Source organism: Cutaneotrichosporon cavernicola (genome assembly GCF_030864355.1).
Source record: "Cutaneotrichosporon cavernicola HIS019 DNA, chromosome: 2".
In the NCBI taxonomy this organism is placed as follows: Eukaryota; Fungi; Basidiomycota; class Tremellomycetes; order Trichosporonales; family Trichosporonaceae; genus Cutaneotrichosporon; species Cutaneotrichosporon cavernicola.
Genome location: NC_083394.1, coordinates 1,923,505 through 1,942,139, shown reverse-complemented (window position 1 = coordinate 1,942,139; position 18,635 = coordinate 1,923,505). Strand labels below are relative to the sequence as shown.

At 58.1% G+C, this 18,635-nt stretch overlaps 8 protein-coding genes across 8 annotated transcripts; 5 read left to right on the top strand and 3 right to left on the bottom strand.

The window, feature by feature from the left end:
* Positions 1-91: 91 nt before the first annotated feature.
* Positions 92-1,599, bottom strand: CcaverHIS019_0207590 (uncharacterized protein; the record flags this gene model as incomplete). The annotated part of the gene is made up of 4 exons (XM_060597807.1): positions 92-814; positions 992-1,289; positions 1,437-1,509; positions 1,542-1,599. The coding sequence occupies 4 exons, from the start codon at positions 1,597-1,599 to the stop codon at positions 92-94; spliced, it is 1,152 nt and encodes a 383-aa protein (XP_060454663.1).
* A 1,069-nt stretch (positions 1,600-2,668) lies between these two features.
* CcaverHIS019_0207580 (uncharacterized protein) lies at positions 2,669-3,258 on the bottom strand (the record flags this gene model as incomplete). The annotated part of the gene is made up of 3 exons (XM_060597806.1): positions 2,669-2,769; positions 2,904-3,213; positions 3,247-3,258. 3 exons carry the CDS (start codon positions 3,256-3,258, stop codon positions 2,669-2,671), a joined length of 423 nt encoding a protein of 140 aa, XP_060454662.1.
* A 445-nt stretch (positions 3,259-3,703) lies between these two features.
* On the bottom strand, positions 3,704-4,285 carry CcaverHIS019_0207570 (uncharacterized protein; the record flags this gene model as incomplete). Its single annotated transcript, XM_060597805.1, has 3 exons — positions 3,704-3,850; positions 3,915-4,077; positions 4,110-4,285. The coding sequence occupies 3 exons, from the start codon at positions 4,283-4,285 to the stop codon at positions 3,704-3,706; spliced, it is 486 nt and encodes a 161-aa protein (XP_060454661.1).
* A 2,356-nt stretch (positions 4,286-6,641) lies between these two features.
* Positions 6,642-8,568, top strand: CcaverHIS019_0207560 (uncharacterized protein; the record flags this gene model as incomplete). The annotated part of the gene is made up of 5 exons (XM_060597804.1): positions 6,642-6,760; positions 6,806-7,030; positions 7,064-7,093; positions 7,436-7,659; positions 7,820-8,568. The coding sequence occupies 5 exons, from the start codon at positions 6,642-6,644 to the stop codon at positions 8,566-8,568; spliced, it is 1,347 nt and encodes a 448-aa protein (XP_060454660.1).
* Positions 8,569-8,977: 409 nt separating this feature from the next.
* On the top strand, positions 8,978-9,521 carry CcaverHIS019_0207550 (uncharacterized protein; the record flags this gene model as incomplete). The annotated part of the gene is made up of 2 exons (XM_060597803.1): positions 8,978-9,401; positions 9,445-9,521. 2 exons carry the CDS (start codon positions 8,978-8,980, stop codon positions 9,519-9,521), a joined length of 501 nt encoding a protein of 166 aa, XP_060454659.1.
* Positions 9,522-10,159: 638 nt separating this feature from the next.
* CcaverHIS019_0207540 (uncharacterized protein) lies at positions 10,160-11,727 on the top strand (the record flags this gene model as incomplete). The annotated part of the gene is made up of 2 exons (XM_060597802.1): positions 10,160-10,730; positions 10,775-11,727. 2 exons carry the CDS (start codon positions 10,160-10,162, stop codon positions 11,725-11,727), a joined length of 1,524 nt encoding a protein of 507 aa, XP_060454658.1.
* Positions 11,728-12,992: 1,265 nt separating this feature from the next.
* Positions 12,993-13,975, top strand: CcaverHIS019_0207530 (uncharacterized protein; the record flags this gene model as incomplete). The annotated part of the gene is made up of 3 exons (XM_060597800.1): positions 12,993-13,634; positions 13,666-13,756; positions 13,788-13,975. The coding sequence occupies 3 exons, from the start codon at positions 12,993-12,995 to the stop codon at positions 13,973-13,975; spliced, it is 921 nt and encodes a 306-aa protein (XP_060454657.1).
* Positions 13,976-15,745: 1,770 nt separating this feature from the next.
* On the top strand, positions 15,746-18,234 carry NRC2 (uncharacterized protein; the record flags this gene model as incomplete). The annotated part of the gene is made up of 3 exons (XM_060597799.1): positions 15,746-17,603; positions 17,640-17,728; positions 17,764-18,234. 3 exons carry the CDS (start codon positions 15,746-15,748, stop codon positions 18,232-18,234), a joined length of 2,418 nt encoding a protein of 805 aa, XP_060454656.1.
* Positions 18,235-18,635: the final 401 nt, after the last annotated feature.

Sequence of the window (18,635 nt, the reverse complement as noted above, 5' to 3'; positions counted from 1 at the left end):
ATGTCGTGAGCGCGTGCATACAAGTGGGCCGTCCCCAATCTCATCACATGCTCCGCACCCATAAACACCCAGTAGATCTAGAGCCGAGACTCTACTGGGTCTCGCCAAAACCCATGTCGACAACACAGCGGATGCAGTCGCCGGCGTGCATGTCGTCAAAGCCGGCGTTGATCTTGTCGAGCGGCTGGTGGTGCGTGACAAACTGGTCGACCCAGAGCTTGCCGTTCTGGTAGTCGGCCACGAGGCCCGGCAGCTCAGTGCGGCCCTTGACGCCTCCGAAAGCCGAGCCCTTCCACACGCGGCCAGTGACGAGCTGGAACGGACGCGTCGCGATCTCGGCACCCGCCGGCGCAACACCGATAATGTTGCACACACCCCAGCCCTTGTGGCAGCACTCGAGGGCCTGGCGCATCACGTTCACGTTGCCAGTGCAGTCGAAAGTGAAGTCGAGGCCGCCGTCCGTCATCTCAACAAGCTTCTCGACAACAGTCTGGCCCTTGAGATCGGTGGGGTTGACAAAGTCGGTTGCGCCAAACTTCTTGGCCCACTCGCGCTTCTTGTCATTGATGTCGATTGCAATGATCTTGGTGCAGCCCTTGGCGCGAGCTCCCTGGATCACCGAGAGACCGACACAGCCGACACCAAAGACGGCGACGGTGGAGCCTTCGATGCCAGGCGACTTGGTCGCCGCACCGTAACCGGTGGTGATGCCGCACCCGAGGAGGCACGCCTTCTCGAGCGACGCCTTGGGGTCGATCGCGACGACAGAGTACTTGGACACGACAGTGTACTGCGAGAAGGTCGAGCAGCCCATCTGGGGGTCAGCTGGTGTGCCGTGGTCATCTGTCGCTCCCGTTGATAACTGCTGCGCCGCCCATTTGCCTGCGTCCCGCGTCTCCCTCGGTTTCCTCGTCTCTCTTGTGTCCTTGATTATTCGCGCTCCTCATCCCTCACCCCATGAGCTGCCTCCTCCCACGTCCTCCCGACTCACAAAGTGGTACAGCTCCTGGCCCTTGCAGGTGAAGCGCTTAGTGCCGTCGGGCATGACGCCCTGGCCCTGGGTGGCGCGTACCGCACCGCAGAGGTTGGTCTTGCCCGACTTGCACATCTTGCACTCGCGGCACTCGGCAGTGTAGAGGGGCACGACGTGGTCGCCGACCTTGACGTTGTCGACGCCCTCACCGACCGACTCGACCACACCGCCGCCCTCGTGTCCGAGGATGACGGGGAAGACGCCCTCGGGGTCATTGCCCGAGAGGGTGTAGTCGTCGGTGTGGCAGATACCGGTGCTGGTGTTAGTGGACCGTGTCAATAGCAGGCTTCCAAGACTCAGAGACTCGCAGGCTCCAAGATAAGTTGGCTCAAGACTCGCAGCCTTCTGCAACGCAAGACCCAATTTGAAGGCCTGACAGACCGAGCAATCTGACGCGACTCACTAGAGGATCTTGATGCGAACCTCGCCAGCACGGGGAGGCGCGACCTCGACCGTCTCGATCGAGAGCGGCTTGCCTTCGATCAGCTAATTTGGGGTAGCAACTCACCAGCCTCCCAAGCAACGGCAGCCTTGCAAGTGATAGTCTTTCCTTCGGTCGATGCCATGATTGCTTTAGATTTTGGATTAGTGTGAGGAAGAGAGTTTAGTTTGATGTGGGGTGGGCAGCTGAAGATGAATGGATGATGGTAGATTCGGACGTCGGACGTCACAGACACCGAGGAACCGGACCTAGGTGTTTCGGTTAATCTCGGATGAGCCGGGCCCGCCAGCCCGCCAGCGCGATCCCATGTTCTAGTTTTGCTCATACATGCATGTGAAAGCGTGAAAGCGTGAAAGCTTGAAAACGCCTCTCATCGTGCATACTGTACTGTGCACAGGCTGAGTAACTCGTCGGTAGATTGGAATCCCGAAGTTTACCGAGGCAACCGATTGGGCTAACCAACCATCGTCCTCAGAAACCTCAGAGGACCACCACAGAAGCTCCCTGCCCACACTTCCACGGGAAGAAAAGCAGTCCGAAGCGGAGAGTGTGTGAGAACGAGCGACACTGGGTGCCGAAGCCAACCGAGAGAGCACTTATGAGGGTGAAGAGGATAGACGCGACGCGCCCCGTGCATCTTCCGTTGCCCACTCCGCCAAGGCGTCTTTCGATGATCAAGAAATAGCCGTCCAACTCGTCCAGCCTACTATAATATCTGGCCCGAAATCGGACATTGCGAAGAATTTGTATTTAGGAGCCAGGAGGCTTATAGGTGTTGTAGGAGGTGGTACCATGTGTCAAATCTCGCCGCAATGAGATTGTAGCAGACTTGGCTGCTGGGGCTGCCATACCGCAACAACAGACTAACTTGGCAATTTGCGGCAGCTCAACGCGAATGATTGCATTATTGCATTGTTGCATTATTGTCTTTACAACGACGACACCATTCTTCATGTCTCAATCGCTGTGGATCCATTTCATTGACTGTACCAGCGCGGGGCGCACTGTATCCCAATGGCTGGTGACTGCAGGTCAGTCACCGCCCCGTTCTTCTCAGCCTTTGGTGAACCCCACGGACTTTGCGCCCCACCCTTATCCAGCGCACGTTTCACCTCCAACCTCAGAAAGCCAAATGATACTGCTGTGCATAATGAACCATGCTTCACTCAACCCTGCAAACAAAGACGAGACGTCTAGTAAGGACGCGCGGCAGCTTGGCAGGCCTTGAGCGCCTCGAGGTAGTACGAGCATCCGGTCATGTCGCCGTTGGTAGCCTCAATGCACTTGGTGAAGTCTGGTGTGAGCGGTTGCGGTTGCGCGGGAGATAGGCAGAGGATCGGTGCAGTGAGGAACACGTGAATAGCTCGGTCGTCGGTTGACGATTGGCTGGGGCCCATCGTGCTCTCGGCACTACCTCTAGAAACTCACCCTTGGCCTGGATGTCGCAGCTCCCGCCGTTGACGGGCGCCTGCTGCGCAGGCAGCTCGGAGGGGGGAGGAGGCGCGGCGTCGGACCGTCCACCGAAAAGCATGCTGGAGATACCGTGACCGATGACGGATCCCGCCATGGCTCCACCCATAGTAGAAGCAGTCTGGGCGAGAAGGCCGGGGCCGGAGCTCTGCGCCTGCGCGGGCGCAGCAACGGGGGCGGGAGTCGGGGTGTGGGCGGGGTAGGCAGCGGTCGAGGCCTGACGGTTACCGGCGGGCGCGGCGGGGCGGGCGGCGGGACGCGAACGAGACTGGCATTAGCTAGGTTGGGAGGAGAAGCATACCTGGCGAGCCATTGTTAGTTGTGTAAGTGGATGTGTAGGTTGGTAGGTGGCAAAATGAAGAAGGATCAAACGAGTCGGCTTTGAAATATCCATCAAAGGATCAAAGGAAGGGAGGCCGACGGAGCGGAGCGGAACCAATTTTCAAGAGGAAGTGAAACGTGTGCGTTCGGCTCGGCAACGGCACCGGCAACACCCTACGACGACTCGTCACCCTATGGAAAATGAGCCTCTTCGAGCGTCTTCTAAACTGCCCAGCGGCCATGTAAGCCGTCCAACATGGCTCGGCCACACCTCGGCCTTGACCCGGCGCAGACGACTGTCAAGGTGGAGGCCGTGTTGCCTGTAATAGACGAGTAATCTGTGCATGTAACATACTGGATGCATCGAGAGCTATCAACAAGTGCCTGGCCTCTAGAACGCTGGCTAATGCATCTCGGCGCCAACCCCACACGCCGGCTCACGCGCCGCCCTGTCCACTTTCGGCGCCCGCTGCACCCTCCTTCTGCTTTCCCCCCTTATCCGAGTGTCCGAGATGCATATCGGGCTGAACGAGATTCCGTACCCGTTGCTTGAGCACCTTGAGTTCCGGGAAACCTCCTTCCGTCTGGCGTCAGCCCATCGTCTCTACTATTCAAATAATTGAATGCGTCTAGTAGCAGCCAACTAACCTTGCGGTCCCAGACGAGGTCGAACCCGTTCCCCCGGTCCAGCCAGACGCGGAACATGCCCCCCGTCTCGGGAGTGTTGTGTGGCTGCAAGGTGATACTGGCAATCAAGGGAGGGGGGAAGGTGAGCATCAGTTCAGTCTGGGTCCATGATGCACGGGGCGCCCTGTTATCAGTCCAGTACTAAGAACGAGGTACCATCTGCAGCGGTCGCAGAACTCGATGACCACGTGCGGGGTTAGCATGCGTGGTGGTTCGAAGGCAGGGGGTTCGGCCTGTGCCACAGCTGGGGTGGTTGCAATGGCTGGCACGGAGGCGGTCGCGATCGTGCTCGTCTCGGGCGGCGCGCAGTCTATGCAGGTTGGGTCGACCATGTTGATCAAGTGAGATTGAGAGTGTACGGAGGAGAGCTTGTTGACACCTCCACCTTTGGATGTGGAGGTATGTCACACCTCGTTGGTAAGTGGTGGGCTTGAGCTCTGTTGCTGCCCCAGCTGACTGTACATACCAACTGTTTCCAAGCACGCCACATGTAGTAAAGTCGTCGTTTCGCCTTCACAACCACTTCTTTCAGAGCTTGGCCACTGCGTCGGCAACGCTCACCACCCAACCCTCCCGTCCACCCACCAGACCTCGGCCACCAGATTCTGCAGAGTACGGACGTATGCAACGTTCATATGCGAAAACTGAGCTTTGACCATGGAGAGCTTGGCGACGGGGAAATTGCCAATGCCGTCATCGATACTGTTCACTGCCCAAGCTCGGCTCCAATCAAAGCACCCACCCAAATCCTCATGTCCCTGCATTCCATTACCTTGAAATAACAACGGGCACGTACGCAAACGCAAGGTTGATGTTACTTTGAAGGGTGGGCAAAAGAGAGGCATAACCAAGCCCGATGGCGTGTGTGTGTGTGTGTGTGTGTGCCGAATGTCGGCAAGAATGGATACATGTAGGAAGATTCAACTTTACTAGCACCAGGGGGATGACATCCCTTGGCAGGTTGGTTAACCACCTGGGCCTAAAGCCGTCACGTTGACACGTTCTATGGGGAGCCTATGACCTCTGTTCGAATCTCACTCGAATCCAGCAACAAGGCAAAACTCAAAAACCTCAAGCCGGAATCAAATCTCAGAAATCTCAGAAATCTCAGTGGCATTAGAAATTCAGCATTAGGAATTCAGGAAAGCAGGTCAAATCAAATAGGAATCATCAGGACATGGCATAGGTCCCTCTAAGAGGTTAGCGTTGAAGCTTGTAATACCCTCCCAGCCAGTAATGGGTAGGAATCTCGTCAGATACGGGAATTCCTTTTGCTACTCTCCATTTTGAACGTCGTCATCATCAAGCACAATAGTTCAGTGTCAGCATGTGACCAAGTTGACATTCGCCATGGCGTGAGAATCGCCGCGGAAGTGGTAGCCTGGATACTGAGGGTACGTAGGACATGAGTATGATGAATGCCTCAACCTTGGTAGCTCGTGTGCCTCGTTTCCCAGCAGAGCTTCGCTAAAGACCCGAGAAAGGACAGAGCAAGCGATCCAAGCTCGACTCTGGGTTGGCATCCGCCGGAGAGAAGCGCAGCGTGCCGGAATGGTGCCAAGGGCAGGCAACGGTCTTATCATCCTCTGGTAGAAGGGAGACGTCATAGGCAACGGCGGAACGAATAGACTCCCTTGGCGATCGAGCCACAAGCACACTGTGCAAGGCTATTATTGCTGGTGGCTGTGCGGCTAGTGTGCTTGCAGGAGGTGGGATGAGGATGATATGAATGAGGATTGCGACTGCTCGGGGACTGGTTACGATCATTGGCGGTTGTGCCGATGATGCAGGCAGGGTGGCATGTGGGCATGTGAGGGTGGGGGGAATAGGATTACAGCATACAGTATGTGAATCTATACAAGTTAACATTGCAGAGTCAGGGGGATGGAGTGCCCCAAACTGAGTCTCTTACCACTCAAGCAGAGACTTGGGCCTATGGTTTGTGCCTGTCTGGTTACAATCGTCACTGCCGCCGCCAAATATCCTTTCCGCCAATGTGCCTCAGCCAAAAACCCCCAAGCTTCCAGGTTGCAGGGATAATAAAAAAAGCCGGCTTCACTTCACCGTCATCGCTGCCGACATGTAAAGCAGGGCAAACGGGGACGAGCGGAGAAGGCGGGACACCTCGACACCGCGGCCGCTCGGAGTTTAGAGGAGGGTAATCGGCGGGTATGGCATGGTAGGGAGGGGTGGCTGGTCTATCCTCGGAGACCCAAGTGCCGCTTCAACCTTCTACCTACCTCATGCCGTTCACCCTATCCGCAGTACCGCAGTAAAGTAGCCAAAGCATCCCAAGCTCTGTCCTTTGTGCTCTGTCGGACAAGCTAGTAGGCTCACAAACTTCCTTACTACCTTACTACCTTGCAACCACTCCATCGCAATCACATCTGTTCCTCAGATCCTCGGATTACACTTCTCCCTTCTCCCTTCTCCCTACTCCTTACTCCTTACCCATCTCCCTACTCTCTCGCCATAGGTCAGCCAGTCCCCCGTCCACCCCGGTCCACCCCGGTCCACCCCAGTCCACCCCGCCCAGCTGACAACAGCTCGAGTGATCAGACAAGCCACGATCGAGGACGCCCCTCTAGGCCTCTAACTCTCAAGGCCCTCTCTAACCGCAGACATAAAGGCCTAGTCTCCTAACCCAGTCTCCGTGGTTCCCCTCTTGTCTAGGTAGTATACCGCGTCATGCGCACCATCTTCCTCGCCGTCCTGGCTCAGCTCGCAGTCACCGCTGCCCTCCCCTACCATCTGGGGGACGGGTATGTGCTCCTCGAGCAGCGCCAGGTCTCGTCTCCCGGCGACCCGTAAGTGGCCCTAACCGTACCCTCACGGGCACGCCTTACCGTCAGAACACCTCCGTTGACGCCGCCCGCGACGCCGACGCCGACGCCGACTCCGTCACTTCCACCTTCTCCACCTCCCCAACCAACGACCGAACAACCTCCAACCCTCTCGATATCTGTTCCGGATCCCACGACACTTCCACCGTCGTCTGATCCTCCTACCACACCTCCTCCTGCCTCGACACCCGAACCCACGACCGAACAACCACCGACGAACCCTCCCACTTCCGAGTGAGCTACCGAACCGGAATAAGCTGACCCCAGCCCGCCTCCGACATCCAGTATACCCACTCCGTCAGTACCTTCCCCAGACACTTCGTCCACCGCCCAAGAGCTTCCACCTACGAGCGAGGTGCCTACCAGCGAGCAGCCTTCCCCCACGAGCGAGGGGCCAGCGCCTACCAGCGAGCCGGCGTCCACGACTCCGCCGCCGTCGAGCGCGGCACCGACCAGCGAACCAAGCGAGCCTCCGGTGCAGCCTCCTACGAGCGAGCAGAGTCCGACGACACCGAGCTCTGAAGCCCCTTCTTCTCCCACGCCTTCTCCCACTTTGCCCTCCGCTTCCCCTACAGCTCCAGGCCCCTCCTCCCTTCCCCCTTCTTCCGTCCCAACCATCACGATTATTGACCCAAGCAGCGAACCTTCTCCTACCCCCTCTTCCCCACCCCCTACCACCCCCGACCCGACCACACCGCCTCCCACCACTCCTACCCCCTCCACTCCGCCTCCCACGACGCCGGAGCCCTCCGTCCCTCCCACGACGCCGGAGCCCTCCGTCCCCCCCACGACGCCGGAACCCTCCGTCCCCCCCACGAGTGCCGGTCCACCCACCTCGGATCCTCCTCCCCCGTCGTCTGAAGGTGAGTCTCTCTCTCTGTAGCAGCTGCCAACCGCCAGTGCCTACCTCTTCAGGCTCTTCCGAGCCTACCACCCCTACTGCCCCCTCCACGCCCACCACTTCCCCCCCAACGATCGTCGTCCCGCCTTCGAGTGCCCCACCGTCGCCGTCTGACACCCCAGTGCCGCCATCCTCCGTCCCGCCTCCTTCGAGCAACGTCCCGCCGCCGTCGAGCAACGTCGTTCCACCGGCGTCGAGTGTTGGTCCTGGTCCGTCTGAGGCTCCGGCTCCTTCCGGAGGCGGCGGTGGGCCGGTGACATCTGTCCCCGGCCCTGTCGTGACCAACCTGCCCGCTCCTAGCCCTTCAGGCGGAGGTGGCGCTGTGGCTCCCACCGGAGGCGGCACGACTCCAAGCGGCGGTGGGGACACTGGTGGCACCCAGCCGCAACCTCAACCGCAGCCGCAGCCGCAGCCTCAGCCTCAGCCCGGAGGCGGCAACACCGGAGATAATACCGGTGGAAACACTGGTAACTCTGGCGGCGGTAACCAACCCGCTCCCCCCGCGTTTGAACCGGCGGTCCTGACGTTCACCGACATAGTAACAAACAGAGTTACGCGTACGAACCCCGACGGCACCGTCCAGACGGTGAACAGCGTCGGCGTCGTCGTCGTGACCATGACTGCGCCTGTGACCAACTCGAACGGCGAGGTGGTCCTTACGCGCACGCTTCCCCGCGGCTCGGGCCAGGCGACCGACGACGTCGTGATTGTGACGATGACGTCGCGCGTCCAGCCCGTGCAGGCGACGCAGACTCACTCGATTGTCGACAACGGCGGCTCGCTCCAGTCTAACTCGGCGACCCGCACAAAAGCCGTCGTCGCTGGTACCGCCGTGCTGGCCGCTGCGCTCGGCGCGATTCTCGTATATTAATGGACCGAACCATGAACAGTGCCTCCCCCCTAGCATGACCCTCGTTATAACATATACTCTCTCTCATCGTCGTCATTGTCCTCATCTCTCATCGTCCCTGTAGTGGCAATATACATCTGCATTGAATGTCTGACCAGATGTCTGATACCGGCTCACTCGGACTGGACCACAATTGGGGTGCCTTGGCTCGGCGCGTGGCTTCTTACTAATGGGGATGGGAAAGGGAACAAAGACAGTGGCGCGGCGTCTGAGGCCGGTGTTGACAATGAATGCAAGTGAGAAGCATGTGAAAAGCATGCAGCATACAACAAGCCGTCAGCATGCAAGACATATAACACGACGACACACACACACACATACAAAGAGTCATCCACAGTCACAGTCATACCCATAACCCATAATCAAAACCATGGACCAGCCTCCGACTTCGTCGTCCTCCAGCTCGTCGACCCCGTCGTCAAGCTCGATCCCATCCATCCCTTTGCGGCTTTACGACCGTCCCCGCTTCCCTCCCATAGTGGCCAAGCAGTTGTCCAAGGGCAAGTTGTCAAAGGGCAGGCGCAAGGCGACCCATCCGTCTCCAACCCACCTCTCTTCCATTCGGCTGATACCGAGTCCTCCTTCTGGCTCGCATCCCTACGTCTCCGCGTACCCTCCCTCTGCTTTCCCCTCCGCGCACCTGCCCACTCAGCCAGCTGCGTACCCCTCCCCTAACTCGTCCGACTCCCCCCTTGTCAAGGTCCCCACCCGCCCCACCCACCCACACGCCCACTCCCCCATCCGGTCCCGGCCCCTAGCATGCAAAGGCTCTCCAACCGGCACCAATGTGGGCTGTACGTCTACTTTTCCCCCCTGCCGCTGGTCAGCTAACGTTAGCCGAATGCATCCAGATCCAGCGGATCGTGAACGGTCCCATCGAGTGTCATTTCTGCGCGCGGGTGCTGTACTTTTAGTCTTCTCATATTTGTATTGTTGTTGACTCGTTGTTTTGAAGTGTTGAACTAACTTGACTAGCTTTGGGCAACCTCCCAACCGAGCAGCTTAATCTGGTACCAGTCGCTTCCAGGTTACGCGTCATGACAACTGACAGAGACAGATAGGCGTGCTCGACCGCCTGTGTGCCTTGGCTGGGCCGAGTCTAGGGTCGATCGTGAGCGGATTCATCCAGACATCGGAAACCAACTGGCGATTCCTATATATTTAGTTGTAGTTGATAGTCTAGTAGCCGCTGTTCAATTTCAATTACAGACAGCTGAATGCAGGCTCTGATTGTGCAGAGCATTTTGGGTCCGCATTCCGTACCTCGACTCGCCACCCACCCACAAGTAGCCACCATTCACTCGTAACCTTCGAAGGCTTTAACAAAACCATCCACTTGATCAGTCGAACCCCCTTTCCTCATTCTTCATTCTTCTCTCATTGTCTTCACTCAGTCACATCAAGTACAATAATCGCATAGCCCTCTTGGGCAGTCATTCATCCACAGGCAACATCTTCCTTGCCCCCCTTGCGGTAGCGACTGGTCGCTGCTGACGCACACTACTGTGCCTTTCCCCTTATCCTTCCTCCATCCCACCTTGATCCATCCATCATGCCTCCCCTTCGCCACTACGACCGACTGGAAATGGAAGACTTGGACCAAGGTGCGGACGGGTACTTGGAAGCACTCTTGCACGAGTCGTCCGACTCGGACGACTCGGCCGACTTGGACGACTGGGAGTTCATGGGCTCGGCACCAGCCCACATGGGTTCGGCACCAGCCACTAACGACCCCTCCCGCTCCCCTTCCCTCGAACCCTACCGTCGCGAAAATGAAGCAGATCATCTACGCGCTGCGCGACGCCGCTTTTTCGAGCTGCCCGACAACTTCCGACCAGTAGGAGGACCAGCACCAAGGATGAGGATACCGGACGCCCCGCCCATTCCGCGCGGTGGACCACCAGAGCAAGCTGAACCCGGACCCGCAGCCTGGCCGACTAGGGCACGTCGACGTCCATTAATTGACGAGGACGACTTGGACGCACCTGGTGCCAGCGCCGACACCGCAATCGCCCTGGACGACAGCAGTGATGAGAACGACCCCGTCCCAGGAGAGCCGGCTGCTAGAGGTCCACGCCATGTCCGAGTCTTGTCCCCCAACGCGTTCCGGAACAACATGGATGGTAAGCCAGCGGCAACCTTGACGGGCAGCAATTTCTAACTGCAGTAGCATTGGACCGATCACTAGATCGTGCGGTGCGGTTCGAGCGTCGCGCCAGGAGACAGCAAGAAGAGAACAGGCGATTGCTTGAGAACGCCACTGATCGCCTCAACCACCACCTCCGCTCTCCACAGCCCGAGGCTGGACCCGCCGAGCCGCGCGGCAACAACCGTATGGGTGGAGCAGCTCTCCGCCATGGCAATGCGCAATATCACTTCCGCCCGGACCGTGCACCAGAGGTTCGCTATCTCGATCGCAACGGAAACGTGCGCGTCCGCGAGGGCCTAGACCCCGAAACCGGGGAGGACACCCCGCCTCTCCCTCCTGGACTTGAGCGGTTGGTTGGCCCCATCCGCGGTCATCCGGCGCTTCTGCGAAACTTGCTCAACGGAGCGTTTCACCTTGGGATCGGCGGGGTGGGCCCAGCTGGCCGTCTGGACGCGCGGGAGATTCTCGATAACGTCAAGGCCGAGACACCGCCGACAGCCACCGATGGTTTCACGTTCACGTGGGATGTCGAAGACCTCGCCAAGGATATTGAGGAGAAGGAGAAGCGCAGTGTCGTCGTCGAGCTCGACGAGAGAGGCCGCATAGTGCCTGACAAACGCAAACCGAGAGGGCAGGTGTATCTTGCCTGCTGTGCGTGCCCCGAGCCGCTGCGGGTTGGTAACGCGAACCGGTCCCCGGAAGATCGAGTGTGGTCGCTGCGCTGCGGACACCTGCTCGACCAGCGCTGCTACAAGCAGTGTTCGGAGCCTTCGGACGATTCGCCTCCGCTGGACGCGCCAGCCCCAAAACGCCGTCGGTCGGGGCGGTTCACGCGCTCAACACCCATGCGCAAGAGTGATCACGAGTGGGTGTGCCCCGTCAAGGGATGTGGGCGGGTGCATGTGAGTGTAAGCGAGGGTGAAGGTTGGACGCCAAAGGAAGGACTTGGCGGGGTGCAGTTGTACGTGTAGGCTTGTAGAGTGTACATGTGTGTATGTGAATAGCGGGATGTTGATGCCTGTCTGGGTGGGCAGTTGGTGGTACAAAGAGCTGCTGATTACAGACCCGTCTTGATGCCGATGTCTGCGGCTTCTTCCGGATCACTGGCAAGCTCCAAGATAAGTTTCGATCCGAAAACTCGCGCGACGCGCGATGGAACGCGACAAGATCTGGGAGATCTATCGAGCTCTGGGGTGACTCTTGCCTCGTTCCCATTGCCTTGGATGACTCGCAAGAAGCAAGGGCATTGTTACCGAGGTGACTACTACTTGGTGCTCTGCGGCAGCGTGGCAGTAAACGATCGACTGCTATGTCCCTTAAACTTGATACAGAACAACCTTATCTCCATATCTCGATTCACAATCTTTGAACAGGCTTTCGATCTCCAGGACCCCTGCACTAGACCAGCCAATAACTCTGGTAGATGCAGTACAAGACAATTCAGTCGGATTGGAAAACATGCCGGCAGCAAGTGTCGGGGCTGAATAGACGTGCAACCTGAGCTAAAGGCGTTGGTGGGTCGCTAATCACCACTAACGCACAATCACCAACCGAAACACCACCCACCCACCCAACCACCCCGCCTACCACGCCGCTGCTGATTGGTATGTATTGTACTGAAGAGTTTCAGGAGGTGGCAACGCAGGGATACTCGCTGCTGCAATTCAATCTAGCTTGTTAAGGGCGGACTAGCGCCACCTACGCTATCGCTATAGCCCTGCACTTTACACTAACGGTCACCCTGTAATTCGGTAATGACTTGCCACCTCGCTCTCATCAGCTGCCAGTTCATCTCTGCATTTACCAGTCTTGGATTTGATCAGGTCGCTGTCCAAGTAGTGTTGTGACGGTTGTGGACGCGACGCGACGAAACAGGGCGAAAGGGGCGACAAGGTGATGAAAGAATGTCAACGGGAAGTCTTTGAGGGAGCGGAATCCGTTATCAGGGGCTCAAACACAAGCCCTTGCTCATTAGTTGTCTCATCCTTTGCTTCACCTCCTCTTCATCATCGTGGCTCGATTATTCAACTAGTCAGTTGCCATTACTCTGGCCCGCTCCTCAACACAACTTGGACTGTTCCGCCCCCGCTTTCTTCTCGCCGTTTCGGAACAGGCTTGATCTTGCCTTTGCACGGTCGTCAACAAACCCGCAGACGTTCCGTCTCCTCCGCGACTCGTACTTGTGCTAAACCCTCCCATCTCACCACCCCTACCCTCCCCACTCATTCTTCCTCCCATGCTCAGCCACACCGGTAACGTGTCGCCCCGACGTGCCCACAGCGCAAGCTGGAACGAGAAGGCAGCGCTTCCCCTTCCTTCATCCTCGAGGCGTGGGGCACGCCCCCTCTCCGTCCCGGCGCGGATGAAGCGACGCTGGCCACTCCTGCTATGCGTCGCCATCTTCTTCCTGGTCGCCATGTCGTTCCGATCCTCCTCAGGCAAGTCTCCCACTCTCGCCCACGACGGCACGCAAGACCGTGTGGGTAAGCCAGGATCCGTCGACGGTTTTGAGCGCGAGGCAGCACCAGCAGCAGAGGAGGACGTGATGGCGAAGGACGACCTGTTCGTCCAGCGCCTCGGGGATGCCAAGGAGCGCACGCCCGCAGAAATCGAGGCGGACGAGGAAGCAGCCCGCCAGGAGGAGGAGAAGGGCGCCGAGGGCCGACGCGATAAAGTCCGTGCGCTGGTATGGTGGATTACGCGCGGAGGAATCTTCCCAGACGACTACCGTATCCCGTCAGCTGGGACGATTGCGAAAATGCCCCAGACCGAGTGGGAGAGCATGCTCGCCGACGTAGAGGGCACGGACGAACATGTCTTCCTCGGCGAGTGGTTGGGAGAAGCAAACCTCTCGCAGCGGGTCACCGTCTTTTCCAAGGTATGTTTACCTTTAGATGGTGCTGATACAGACTTTCTGCCCGTTCTCGAAGCGGGCAAAGGATATCCTCGACGAGTATCCAATTCACCCGGACCCGTACATCATCGAACTCGACCAGCGGGGTAAGTCGTTTAACGAAGGCGCTGATGATAGACGACATGAGTCTCATCCAGGACCTGCTCCTCAGCCTCACTGGACGGAGGACGGTGCCCAACGTCATGATCCACTTTGTGAGCATTGGTGGCGCAGACGAGACACAGTTACTCCACTCGGAGGGCGGGTTGCAACGCCGCCTCAGCATCTCGGAGCCAGAGTTCCATGACTGGACCCGCGGCCACTAGTATGGACCGCCCTTGATACATTAGACATTCATGTAACATGACCTGAGGTGTGCAACTAGGCGTGGTGCATACAGATCGTTGGCACGCGTGTCACTCGGGTCTCAACTCGTGCCGGACAGGTGTACAGCATGTACAGGTGCCAACGTGTACAAGACGAGTTGAAATGTTGAAATGCCGGCATGCTCCTGAAAAAGTGCTGCGACCAAAGTTGACAGACGCCACCTATAGTTGGACGTTGGATGATCAGCGGCTGACCAGATCAGCAGCTAGCGGAAGGATGCGGGTACGGGACGCGGGAACAGCAATCTAGGCGCTCCAATCCTTCAATCCTCCAGTCCTTCAGTCCACTTTAGCTCGAGCGCGTCGAGCTGATGAAGCTGAAACGCGCGCCTCGTTGCCGGCCTCGTTGCTTTTGGAGCCGGCAAGGTGCCTTTCGGGTATCGGGTACTGAAGAGGACCTATAAAAATAGGGGTCACAACGCGTTCTGGGTGTTGGGCATCACGGGATAACCTTGTGCACACAACCCCTAGTGCCTGCTGCCAGGACTAGAAAATGTGGCGGGATTCCCAAGTGCCAATGCGTGCCAACGTGCCAGCCAAGTGGGTCTGGATTAATGAAAACTCGGTGGGAATGTATACCAGGGTCGACGCCACATGTACATTATTGCTCATGGCTAATGGTTCAGTGTTCATTCGATTACATGAGCGCTGTCCAAGTACATGTCCTCGTCGCATCCTGAGCGGCATGCTCGCAGCTCGCAGACCGTTTTATGATCCCGAGAGTGACAGAAGTTGGATGCAATAATGCGTGACTGATGTTTTGCTTAGCAAGGAAGGAGCTGGCATGTAGGAGGACCAAAGAAGCTGCCCTGGTTTAGAGGATTACTAATGAACTGGTGATAATGAGGGTTAAACTTGGGCAAACTTGGCTTTAGCGTAGGGGGATGGGGGGGGGGGGGGGTGGAAGCGCGTGGCCCGGCCTCAGAGGAGAAAGTGCTACTGTAGGGGGCGGTGTGACCCATTCCCCCAATGAGCATCGCTAATGGTTGATCACTATCACTCTTCCCTTGCTCACTGCTCTTACCATTTGTCTGGTTGTCATTCCATCGCCTCCCCTCGCCTCGTCTCCCCTCTCCCCTCCCTCTCCATTACTCCTCACACACTCCCTCCTCAGTCGTCATCAATACTCTTACGATCCAATCTCACGTCACTCAACACCCACTTGCGACGCCCACAATAGACGCGCTCACACCGCCCTAGCCGCGCTCCACCAAATCCAGATTCCACCTTCCTTCCCACATCTGTCCATCAACTTCTACACATCTACTCTCTTGACGACAAAAGCCGCCGCCTCGGCCCTGTTACTACCTGTTCTCGATCTTAACTCGATTAGCTCTTCCACAACCGCATGCCCTCTGTAGTGTAGGCATTCCCCAGAGTAACAACTCCACACTCCCCTCTGTCATCTGTCATCACTTGTCTTTCCTTCCCATCACCGACCCGAACGTGGCCCCCATCGACCATCGCATGTCCTCATACATTGCATCTCATCCGCCGCAGTATTACGGCGGCATGACACACAGTGCCACCCAGCCCTTTCAAAGCGGTATTGGCACTGGCCCTGGCACCTACCAAGCTCCACCCGCATCAGCACCAGCACCAGCACCAGCAACAGCACCAGCACCGGCACCAACACATCCACCCCTCTCCCACACCAACCGTTCGTGGAAGGACGTCTTCAAAGGTGGCAAAAAGTTCAAGCTCAAACAAATGTCAGACGACAACGTCACGCCCCCGTCGATCCCAGAGCTCGAGGTGCAGCAGCCATTTGGCCTCGAGTCCGAGTTTGAGGCTGCCTTTGCTCAGTTTGGTCCGTCATCGACCTCGGCAAGAACCAACGCGCCCACGACTGCAACAGTAACTGGTACCTCCACGCCCGCAGCTCCGCTGTCTACCACTGCCTCATCGTCCACGGCCATCACGGAAGAACTCGACGAAACGCATCCCCCAACACGTGGGGTCAACTCGGACTCGAGCTACGTCCGTGTAGGCAGTACAAGTAGCCCTGGCACGTCCCCATTCCCGCCGTCGGCGTACCCCGCTGAACCGTGGGCGTTGCCAGCTCCACACCATCCTCTGGCGCCAACGTCGTCGGGCGAGCAGCGGCCCACGTCGAATGCGTACTCGTGTTCCTTAACGGAGCGATCGTCATCGTCATCCAGGTCACGAGCCCCTGTTCCCGGCTCGTCCCCAGGTTTACCCTCTGCGCTTGTGACCACTTCTTCTACCACATCACTCCACAGCTCCAACGGCGGCGGCAACACCGCCCGTCCCCAGGTCATGAGCAGCCTCAAGGGACGCTTCTTCTCCACCCCCGCGACCAACAGCAGCGTCAGCATCGCGACTGGCTTTGGTACCGACACGTCGGTAGGCAGCAAGTCGGACAAATACAAGGCGCTTTCGAAGAAGCCCGCGGGGCTGACCATCAACGCCAACGCCAAGGACAGGCGTCAGTCCACTGCCACGGCCACGTCGCCGCGCACCCCGCGCAAGTCGAAGCGCGAACCCTCGGGACAACGACACGAGGACCATCACAACCATCGTAGTGGCAATACGGACAAGTCATCGGCGTCATCGGTGGCGAGTCGGTTCATCCGCCGTGTCGTGTCGGCTCCAAATGCTAAAGCGCTCTTCCACAAGGGGTCTGCTGCGGATGTGCCCGAGGTGCCCCCTTTGCCCTCCAAGACGGCCACCGCCAACTCTAGCAACGACACTGCCGTCGATCTGACCGTCTCACCTCCTATCCCAGCCGTGCCCAAGATGTCATCAATGTCGTCAAGACCGACCACACCATCCAGGAGTTCGACGCCTTCCTCGTTGTTCCTCAAGCCCGGAAACCTGTCCGCAACTGGTACACGCGGCTCCCGTGCGCACTCGACCAGTGTGATGACACTCAAGAAGCAGGCAGCCAACTTTGAGGACCCATCTCGTGCTGGCTTCCGAAGGACGTACAGCTCCAACTCAATCAAGACACGTGCGGCAGAAGTCTCAGCATCATCGTTTGAAAAGATCAAGCTCCTTGGCAAGGGCGACGTTGGCAAGGTCTACCTTGTGCGCGAGAAGAAGACCGGCTCGTTGTTCGCCATGAAGGTTCTGTCGAAGAAGGAGATGATCAAGCGCAACAAGATTAAAAGAGCTCTCGCCGAGCAGGAGATCCTGACAATGTCCAACCACCCATTCATCGTCACTCTGTTCCACTCATTCCAATCGTCCGATTACCTCTTCTTCGTCCTCGACTACTGTATGGGGGGCGAGTTCTTCCGCGCCCTCCAGACCAGGCCGGGCAAGTGCCTCCAGGAAGAACATGCCAAGTTCTACGCCGCCGAGGTCATTGCCGCCCTAGAGTACCTTCACCTCAATGGCTACATCTACCGTGACCTCAAGCCGGAGAACATTCTCCTGCACCAGAGTGGCCACATCATGCTTTCCGACTTTGACTTGTCCAAGCCCTCGGGCGAGCCCGGCGGTGCGGCCGCGGCCGTCCAGACGGGCGCCAACGGCGTCATCCTCGTCGACACACGTAGCTGTATCGCCGACTTCCGCACAAACTCGTTTGTCGGCACAGAGGGTGAGCTCCGAGACTTTCGAACCAGCTGACACGCAGAGTACATTGCGCCTGAGGTGATAAAGGGCTGCGGCCACACGTCGGCGGTCGACTGGTGGACGTTAGGCATTCTCGTGTACGAGATGATTGTGAGTTGAAACCAGCTGCGCCTGCTAACCCACAGTTCGCCACCACCCCGTTCAAGGGCGCCAACCGCAACACGACCTTCTCCAACGTGCTAAAGAACGAGGTGCCTTTCCCTGAGGACCGCCTGGTCACAAACCTGTGCAAGTCTGCGATCCGCAAGCTCCTCATCAAGGACGAGCACAAGCGCCTCGGCTCACAGTCTGGCGCGTCCGAGGTCAAGCAGCACAAGTGGTTCGCGTCCATTTCATGGGGCCTGCTGCGCCACATGACGCCTCCTATCATTCCCGCAGAGTCAAACGGCATTGACGCCGTCAACTTCCGGACGATCCGCGACTCGAAGAGCATCGACTTCTTGGACGAGTCGGACATTATCCTCGGCCAGGCTGGCAGTGTCACCGCGGTGGCGGGCACGCCCGGCATGCTCACGCCCATGGAGCTGGCCGAGCCAGAGAAGAATCCCTTCAACGAGTTTTCCAGCGTAACACGCGATTTTACCGACGGCTATTAGGCTGCGCCGTGCCAGAGAGGCTGCTGCATCCAGCTGCGCTGGTCGTCGGTTGGCATCATTTTACAGAGCGCAGGAGCTCAACTGTTGTAGACTATTCCTAGGTTGCCCCTTTCTCTCGCTCACGGAGGATGTAGGGATGCACAATGCGAACCAGCGCGGGTTTGGACAGGGTGGGCGTACTGGGCGTGCGAGCTTGCATGCAATATGCGCATGTGCGGCTGGAGGATGATGACAAAGAACACGACGGGGCGGGTTGTGGGTGGGGCTCCAACATGTTTTGGCTCATGGCTCGTGGCTCGTGGCTCATGCATGGCTCATGACCCTTTGGCCTGGGTTGAGGACGCGTGCGGCGGGTGGGACTTTGGACGGCGCCGATTGAGGTCCCAGAGAGATTCCAACGC